The sequence below is a fragment of the Pteropus alecto genome, unplaced genomic scaffold, assembly GCF_000325575.1.
Source record: "Pteropus alecto unplaced genomic scaffold, ASM32557v1 scaffold44, whole genome shotgun sequence".
In the NCBI taxonomy this organism is placed as follows: Eukaryota; Metazoa; Chordata; class Mammalia; order Chiroptera; family Pteropodidae; genus Pteropus; species Pteropus alecto.
Genome location: NW_006436812.1, coordinates 5801854 through 5811735, shown reverse-complemented (window position 1 = coordinate 5811735; position 9882 = coordinate 5801854). Strand labels below are relative to the sequence as shown.

General features: G+C 47.8%; 1 protein-coding gene across 1 annotated transcript in view; it reads left to right on the top strand.

Moving 5' to 3' along the window:
• Nucleotides 1–9660, top strand: part of CRAMP1 (cramped chromatin regulator homolog 1) — a 58542-nt gene extending 48882 nt beyond the window's left edge. Inside the window, 5 exon segments of the mRNA XM_025048263.1 lie at nucleotides 24–92; nucleotides 639–870; nucleotides 1691–1855; nucleotides 2985–3130; nucleotides 5715–9660. Coding sequence (XP_024904031.1) covers nucleotides 24–92; nucleotides 639–870; nucleotides 1691–1855; nucleotides 2985–3130; nucleotides 5715–5879 — 777 coding nt within the window. The 3' untranslated portion in view covers nucleotides 5880–9660.
• Nucleotides 9661–9882: the final 222 nt, after the last annotated feature.

Genomic DNA, 9882 nt, shown 5'->3' with positions numbered 1-9882 from the left:
CCTGGTATTCTTTTTCTTTGTAGGGCACAAGCGATTCGTTCGTCAGTGTCCCCTCGAGGCCTGAGCAGGAGCCAGTGACGGACAGTTTCCAGGTAGAATGTGCTGCTGTCTACTGAGCAAAGTAGCTTCCCCAAGACCCCCCTCCAGGATAGAGTCCCCATTCTCTACTGTTAGGATGTGGCAAGGACACCCGAACACCCAATGGCTTTGTGCTTTTACCCACCTTGCCTGGATGGAAGAACATGAATTTCTCATCTCAGACTCCTTCCTCCCCTCTGTGAGGCTGGCTAATTCAAACACAGTTCTGGAAGGACTCTGTTCCCTGGGCCAAAGGGCGGAGGTCATGAGCTCTCTGATACTCACCTTCTGCCTGGGTGTTACTAGCTGTTCTGCTGATAGGGGAAGCAGGCCACTCTGGCCAAGGCCACCCCAGCTTGGCCTTTCAACTCTGCATCCCTGGGGAAGTAAATCCCACAGTGTGTTTCTTACCAAAAAGGAAGAGGTGCCTGCTGGGGTCATCACCTCTTTGTTGACTTACCCATCACTTGGTTACCACTTTCTGGGGCTGAGGTTCATTTCTCATCCTTATTAGAGACAGGTTTATCAGTTGTGTCTGAATAGTCCTTGTTTTCCACCAGGGTTCACCTGTCCTCTCCTTATCTGAGCTTTCCAAGGCTCCTCTCCACAATGGGCTCTCTACCCCGCTGCCCTCATCAGAGAGCTCCAGCACCCGGCTCTCTCCACCTAATGTCTCTGCTCTGCTGGACATCTCCCTTCCGGGCCCTCCCGAGGATGTGCTCTCACAGGGAGAGCCTGCCACACAGATCAGTGACTCCATCATCGAGATCGCCATCAGCTCCGGACAGTATGGTAAGAAGCAGGCTGTCCCTGCACACCCTTCCTGGAATTAGTTCCCCTTCAGGAGCGGGGGTCTGGTCCGGACTTACCCTTGATCTCTCACCTCAGTATTTGCCAACCATGCTGAGTATGTACCTGTCCGGATATCACTTTGCCTATCGAGCAGAGACAGCCAAGGCAGGATAGGTGGATGAGGCATGGACAGGACCTGCATCTGTTTATGGTCTAGTGGGGCAGCTCCTGGCCTTGAGACTGAGAGAGCAGGCCCATGAGGCCTCTCCAGCCCAAAGATCAGATGGGGCATTGTCCTAGTTGGTTCTGAGTCTGGGTGGATGCCTGTGGGTTTTGCAGGTTCCAGGAGGGGGTTGGAACAATGTCCTGATAAGTGTTGGTGTGGTTGCGCTCACTGGTATGAGTCGGGCCATGAATTCAGACAGCTGAGTTCACAGCCTGGTAGCACCTGGCCATAGGCAGGTCACTGGCCCATTTGAGCCTTACTTTCCTCAGCAGTGAACTAGGAATAGTATGTCTCTCACAGGGCTGTTGTAAACACCTGCAAGATTATTTAGGTGAAGCTGTCAGCATAGGGCCTGGCTCCATCAGTGACAGCTGCAGTCTTTGTCCTTCCCTGAGATGGATATGTGTCCCTACTGCAGAGGGATCCCCTCCTCAGATCAGTGTTGTTCATCTTCCGTAGGGGTCCCAGCAGGGTCCTGGGTCTCAAGAGTTCAGCAGTACACAGCCATGCTGTCTTGCTGCCTTAGTGGCAATTTGGGGATGTGGGGTGCTGTTCCCCCATGTGGTGTCTCTGACCCGGGGTTTTGGTTGACAGGTGAAGGAGTTCCTCTTTCTCCAGCAAAACTGAATGGCAGTGACAGTTCCAAGAGTCTTCCTTCCCCATCCAGCAGCCCCCAGCCAGACTGGATTGCTTCTCCCACCCATGACCCCCAGTGGTGCCCCAGCGACCCCACAGACTCGTCACTCAGCAGCTTATTTGGTGAGTGGGTGTGGAGGGTGAGCAGGGCTCCACATGGTGAACTTGATGGGGAGACTGGATTCTGGAGAGCTTTTCACAGAATCTGGATTCTCTGTGCTATCTGGCAGAACTCTCACTAGGGTTGTTTGCTTGTTTTCCAGGGTTTATTTTTTATGTACCACTTAACACATGGGGAACGTCCAGATTTCCCGTGTGCAGGTCACTGAGCTTTGGCACACATGACATCCTGTAACCCACAGCCCAGCCAAGATGTAGTCCACATTCATCTTCCCACACAGTCCCCTGTGCCCTTCTCTAGTCCAGCCAAGTGTCCTGGCCCCTCCTCCACTAGGGTTTTCTGCTCTTGCTGCTGACAGCGGGGTGGAAGAAATTGGCTCTTCATGCCCTTAGAGTCCCTCTTTCTGTTCTCAGTAACATTTTCTGATGTGGACAGTTCCAGCTGTCTTATGGCATGTTCATCCTCACTGGGCACCAGGTGTTCGTGCGGTGGGAAGGGGACGTTAGGGAAACACACACCCACCTCAGTGTCCCACATAGGAGGGACTCCTGGGGCACGTCTGAGATTTGTGTACTTTACATTTTTAGAGAGCAGCCAGGGTGTACACATTACCATCGGGACTGTAGCTGCAGAGAGGGGTGTACTATATATATACACATGTTGACCAAGGTCAGCACCTTGTGTGGGCGCCATACTGATGGCTCAGAACATGGGCTCTGGTCTGGGTGATGCAGGAAGCCAGCGCTCAATGACTGTTTCCTGCTATAAGAGTCCCACAGAGCAGAGCAGACCTCTGCAGAGTCAAATATAAGTTGTGAAAAATTGGAAATTACTTTACATGGAGATGGAGGTGGTGTCTGGAAAGTGGAGCACTGAAGCCCCTTGGAAAAATGAGGCTGACTTACACATGCTGCTGGGGACCCTCTAAGGCTCCCGCAGTGAGAAAAGCCAGGGCAGCTCTGTTGCTCCTGGAGCACTGTGCACGAGCATGTGGGTGAGTGCTGCATGGGCTTTGAAAGGCACCTCCAGCCCTCAGGACCCTTCCCTTGGCCTGGTGCCAACAGAGAAATGCCACTGTACTGCTGTGCCCTGGTGCCAAGTGTCAGGGCTTGTTCCTTCTTTTTTTGGTAGCAAGCTTCATCTCCTCAGAGAAGGGCCGGAAGATGCTTCCAACTCCGGTGGGGACCCACAGTGGCACCTCCCTGCTGGGCCCCAGCCTGCTGGATGGAAACTCAAGAGACTCATTTGTGTCCAGGTCCCTGGCTGATGTAGCAGAGGTAAGTGTATAACCTTATGCTCGAACTTGACTAGCCTGTTCTGGAGGCAACCGGGTCCCACCTGTTTGGTTATTAAGAACTGCTCATCAAAACATCAACACCAGGAGGCAGCACATACAGATCCAGGTCTGGCTTCTCTTGAGAAGCTCTGGCGGCGAACAACAGACTACTAGCTGAGCCCTGAAGATCAGGACCTGGGAAGCCCTGGTGTTGGGGTTGACCTCCGGGGTTCTGCAGACAGCTAGAGCAGAGTTTGGATCTCATTGTGTCCTCCACTAGTCCTGTGACCTTGGGCAGGTAATAATACTGCCTCGGTTTCCTTATCTGTGCAGTCTTGGTGCCATTGGTGGAGGGGTAAGAGGGAGTTGTAGGTGGCCCTGTCATCACTGCTGTCACCTAATAAGAGGGGGCTTTAGAGGAGCAGCTCTCTTTGTCATCACTTGTTGCCATCACCCCCTGAGCTGGGGATGGGGTTCTGCAGGAAGGCACAGATGCCCTTGCAGTCTCCTCCCATGGTTGGGGTGATGACAACAGGAATCACATTATGGCAGACCCTGGATGTGCAGGCAAGACTCAGTTTGTGACTCTCATCTTTAGACTGGAATGTGGCGTCCCTTTCTTAGGCCAGCTTCGGCTGCTGTAGCCATCCAGGCTCCATTTCATGTGATGTGAGTGGTGTATGGGTAAGAAAACTTCAAAAAGAGTGCTCGTTGAAGGAGTAGAGACAGGTATATTTAACTATAAGGCAAGTTACGAAGTAACGAGTACTGGAAGAAATATTTAGACAGGATAAGCTTAAAAGAGAGATTTCACATTTAGAATGCCACTTGGATGGGCTTGGTCCTGTTGTTAATGTGCTGGAACAACATCTCTCCAATCCTGGCTCCTTGGGATGCTGAGATGTTAGTGGATGCCCCTCTAGAGTTTTACAGTCAGATTCTAGAGGGAAACCCTGGATCAGACAAGGCTCACACAGTGGTGTCCCATGGCCTCCTCAGCTCTCAGTATCCTGACATGAGTCTTAAGGCCTGAGGATCTTACAGGAACACTTTGGAGGATACTGAGCTGAGCCCTGACATAACTAGAAATTTCACCTAAATACAGACTAGACAGAGCAATATAGTAAATCCTTTCCCCACAGTGAGCATTTCTCAGACCTGTGTGGCCACAGAACCTTTATTCAGAGAACACCTTATGACTCTGATGCCGTGCAAGAAGCTAGTCTCTTTCCCCTCCCATGTATGTGTGGATGTTACGTATATGCACCTAGCTCTTGTGGAGGTGAGCACTGCCCAAACATCCCGAGACGACATGCTGGGATCGCAATATTCAAAGGTGGTCCACAGACCTGCTGCAGAATGCATTGGATTTGTTAGAGAGGCAACTCTTGGGCTCACCCCAGGCCCAGCGAACCAGAACCTGCATTTCTAATAAGATCTATTCATGGCACATTGCACAGGAAGGTGAGCAGCATAAAACAAAGACAGATGCTGTTCGTGAACTACTAAGTCTTAGATACTTAGAAACTTAGATATATATTTATCTGCAGAAATAGAAAGTGTTTATCAAAAAGATCTGACCAAGAACTCTCCACACTTAAAAAACATGAGTGTGTTTTAAAGATAGTCCTTATTGTCTAGAATTGCAGTCTGAAACGTGTGGCTGAAATGATCTGGTGGGTGGGATTTGAACAAAAGTGATGGGAACAAGGAGTGGGTGGGAGAGGCGAGCCTAGATTGACCACAAGCTGGTGACAGGTATGTAGGGGGAAGACAGTCACTATTTGCTCTACATTTTAAAAACAAGTTTGTTTCAAATTTCTCATAATAGAAGCTTTAAAATTCAGTTCAGGCAATAGCTCTTAGAATTTTCCAAGGCTTCTCATTTGTTTATTATATCATGCATGAACAAAACACAGGGTCCATTCTTATGCGGCTTCCATTCCAGGAAAGGAGGCAGACAGTAAACCCTGAAGACTATATGTTCCATGTTATTTGTCCAGAGTAAAATCCCAGGACCTGAGGCCCTGCTGTACACACTCGACTCTCTCTTTCCTCGTCTTCTACTCTTTGCCTTACTCGCTGTCATGTTCACTAACTTTCTTGTTTCTGGAAGAGCCGAAGCCTGTTCTCACCCCAGGGCCTTTGCACTTGTTATTTTCTTCTGATAAGAATGTGCTCCCCACCGCCATGGCAAACTCTGTCTTTTCCATGTGCATTTCCTTCAGACCACCCCACAGTTTCAAATTCCACTCTGTGTCATTTGCTTGTTTGACTGTCTTTCCCCCAAGTATCATGTGGAGGGAACCATCACTCTGATCCTGGCAACCAGATGTACCAGGTTCATAGTAGGCTCTCCTGCACACTTGTCAAAAGAGTGAGAGTTCAAAACGACGGGAGATTCTCCCCAGGGCACTGTGCCACTGTTTCACAGCCAGTCAGTGGGAGATTCTGATCTTCACTGTAGAGCGACCCCAGGTTCATTCACCTTCCACTGAAGTCCCAGTGGTGGCCAGTCACCTCCAGTCTGGAAGGCAGGCTGGCCACCAACTGATGTGGTCTTGCCTTATGTCCTCTGCCCACAGGTCGTGGATTCCCAGCTGGTTTGCATGATGAATGAAAACAGCGTTGATTACATATCTCGGTTCAACGATTTGGCCCAGGAGCTGTCCATCACGGAGCCCAGCCGCCGAGAGGTTCTGTTTGATGGCAGTGGTGGTGGTCCCCCTGTCAGTGACCTCTCCCAGTGACTGCATCTCGTGGTGGGGGCATCCTGGCGGCTGTAGAGGAGGGCTTACAGGGTTGTGGTTCTCAACCTGTGGTAGGTATAGCCCTCTTCAGACTAAAGAAAACATAAATGAAGCCCAGGACACCCAGGAGGTGGTTTCGATAGAGACACCTCTGCACCCCAGAATGTACAACATGCTGGAAGCTATGTCGCAGCAGGCAGAGGGCAGTGGTAGCCTGGGAGATGAAGACGAGTTCTGGAAGGTCCAACATCAGACATCACTGTGGCCTTAGAGCAGTTCTTCACCATTTGTGGGGTCTCATGTTAGGGTCTGCGTAGTGACCGTATTTCCACCCATACTTCTAACTTGGTTGTTGTGTTGGACAGTCCAGTGGGTTTTCTTTTCCAAGAGAAGGGAGTGGGTGTGCCCTGGCATAGCCATCACATCCTGAGGAGTTGTAATTTCTCCGCTCCCTGCAGGAAGGCTCCAGGCCATGGCTGCATTCTTTCTGCCAAACCTGTGCCACACTTTGGTTGCTTCTCTGCAGAATAATAAAGGCAGGTCAGGGTTGGGGAGCGTAGCTGGGCCTGGCCTGGGCTCTGCCTGGTGGTATCTGGACTCTGAGACAGCAGACACTTCAGGGGACACTGATCACAGAGCAGCAGAAGAGTCCCAGGGGCAGTGTAACTGGTGCCATCACCCTAGAAATTCTGATCCTTTCCTACTCCTTCCCCATGTAGATATATGTTGTGACCGACTGAACAGGAAGGGAAAAGAATCATGTCTTATGCAGGTTGTGTGAACTTTTAGAAAAAATCCTGCTAAACTGGTTGGAGAATGTTTTTCTTGTGTTTTAAGAATTAGGAGACATTGAAGAGGAAGAACAGTTTAGTTGGTTTCTTTCCTGCCTCCATCTGCAAGTTTCTTCTAGATGATCTACAATGTTACTTCTCTTTGGGGATGATCCCTAAGCACTTCTTTGACTACAGTTAAGACTTTCCTGATGAGCCTTTGAACTTCTGATGTGTTAACTGTTTAGCATCTGAAACAAATGGATTTTGCAGGGATGGTTCACTTCTTCAGTCTCCTCTTCCTTTCATTAGCCTCAGAGCAGAGCAAGACACTATGTGTATGCCTCACGTCTATTATCGCTCTCCTTTTCAGGGAATGCAGGCAAGGGTCACATGTCTAACCTGTGAGCGCTAACCTGTGGTGTGCTTCGTGAGCCTCCTTGGGTGACCAGAAGTCACCACTGCAGGTGATCCAGCAGCGGTCTTTCCCCAGAACAGAGCTAATAAGGCTCCTATGCCTGCTTAGCCTTGGGAGACTTAGCATGTAATTTACTGTCCAGCCACATTCTGTGTGGCCAGGAGCCAATGCTCTGGTGTTGGGCCAGTAATACCAGCGCCACCATCGCACCTGCTGCTTCACCTTCCACAGTAGACAGGATGACTCGCCTGAAATGACCGCTGTTCTGTTGCTCACCTTTCCTGTTTCCCCACTAACAGTGGAGTGGCAGCCCTGGCCCGTCCTGGCCCTTTACATGGGCTCCTCCCCCTGTCCACAGTGAGAGATGAGCATGTGTAAAAAGGGGAGAAAAGGTTTTTTTCGTATGCAAGAAGAGTGGATGCTCTTGATCCCATTATCTCACCAGCCGTTTGCAGCCACTTTAGGCTTCAGACAGGGTCATTCATTCTGAGCTGTGGAGGAAACAGCAGACAGCTGGCTTCCAGGGAATAGCTCCCTTCCTTTGTCTCAAGTGTTTCTCAGAGCTCTTGCCTCTAAGGTGGCTTCCTTCTTTCAGATCTGGTTCTAGGCACAGACATCACTAACAGAGGCCTCTGGACTCTTAAGAAAAGTCCAAAAGCTTTGGAAATATGAAAAAGACATGGTGCCACTTACTAAGAGAGATAGATAGCATTGTTTGAACCAGAGTATCTTTAAACTAGTTTATATTTTGTGATCAGTATGTCAGCTTCCTGAAATTAGCACCTTATTGGGTTGAAGATCAGGAGATCTTGCCCTCTGTCTCTGGGACTTTGTTAGGTCTGCAGTAGGTTTTACCAGGTCAAGTGTAGGCCATGACTAGCTTCCTCATACCCCCCACTGTCTGAGACCAGAGATGCCACATAATATGGCACCGATGCTGGATGTAATGTCCAGTGGCAGTGTGTACTGTGCCACAGATGGTAGGGCTCTTGAGCTGCTTGCTTGTCCATCAGGGGACACCCTGAGGCAGTCCAGTGGGTAAGTTGGCACCTTTGCCTAGTGACATCTAAAAGGAGGAAAACTCAGGAGATTCTAATCAAGGCACCTCCTGCCTGGGTTTCTGGCATAGACTCTATTTGGGAGCAGGTAACTGTGGCTAGTGTCCTCCACTAGGGAAGTGGGCTAGGGAGGAGAGTGGATTGACTCTTCTCACCTATAATGAAGCTCACACAATTCCAGAGAATTCTGCTGCTTCTGTAGCAACGAGACGCCTAATGTGTTTGCCATATTAAGGAAAATGGTGTCATTTGTAGGACTAAAATTATGGATGCATTTTTTTTTTTACCAGCCTAAATGAATATGTGTATAAAAATAAGCAATGTTAAAGGCTGGAATTTTCAAAAGACCCAAGCAGAGAAGCCTCCCACTTTGTGCATCTTCTTCTGCCTTCCCAGCCAAAGTTGTGATAGTCTCAGTATATACCTGTGGCTTCCTTTGTGCATTTGAGCATGTTATAATTAAGAACAGATCAATTTCTCAGAAACATCTTTCTCTGGTTGCTCTAATACTGTCTGAGATCTTTCTGCTGATTCATCTTTTGTAAAGATTGAAACTGAGTATCTGGTCTCAGGGGGTTGGGTGGTTTGGCCTTGATTCTTATTGTGACCATCCAGTGGCGAGCATTCCACTCTTTAGAAGATGCAGAGGCAGGTTGAAGTTCATGGTTCCACATGAGGTTTGTGATGACATTTTTTTCATCTCTGTATCTTCTAGGTATAGAGCACTTGGCTCAGGGAGTGGGGATAATTGGAAATATTTGATCGGTTTATCTACTTGCTTTCCCACATTCCAGGTTCTCAACCTCAGAATCCCATTCTTTATCATTCTGTATCATGGCTTCACTACTGGTGGGTGTCCTTTTCAGTGTAACGGTATCTTTACCTAGATCACACCATCAAATCTAGACTTGTGCAGAGAATAGTAATGGATTAAAAGACACTGGACACAAGTGGAGAAGAACGGCTTTTTTTTTTTTTTTTTTTAAAGACATTGAGATCTATCAGATGCATTTGTGAGGACATAGGGCACTTTGTCTTAAGAGGAAAAAAAGGAAAGAAACCACAGCAAACCTTTCCCAACTATCAAAGCTCTCCTAATCCCATAGTAATTTGTAAGTCTTGTTAAGTAAATTCAATCTTGGAAGCACTACAGCAACCTGTACCCTTTGTTCTGTAACAGGATAACTGGCTCCAGAGCTTCTGGTCTAGGCAGCAGAACTTATTGCTGTTTCTTTTAATAATTGTTAAGCCATATCATCTAAGGTTTTCGGCTTGTTTGAGATGTGAATTTGTTTTATAGATTATAAATATACATATACAGTGTATGTATAAAGCAGAATGCCTGTCCTTCCTGATTATTTTTTGTACCATATTGTAAATTACATTATTTATTCTTTACCAATTTTGGGAATAAAAGGTGTTTTGGTTATTTAATATAATAAAAGCTGTTAAACTTCTTATGTTTAAATTTCCAGTTTAACTTGTAAATGTTTTTATTATTGTCCATAAATACATACTAATACTTGATCTAATAATTATTGTTTCTGCCTTTTTTTTAAAGTGTGCACTTAAACAGCTCAAGTGGCTCTCATTTGGTGAGATCTCAGAATAGATGGGCTGTCCGCATCGTAATTTAGCGACAAAACACTGCCGACTGTTTTATTTTTGGGGTTTTTTTTTTGAGTCAGAAATAGGGCAATTGGCACACTTTATCCCTTGCTCCCTATTTATGAGTATGTCTTTCTGAGGTGCCCTAC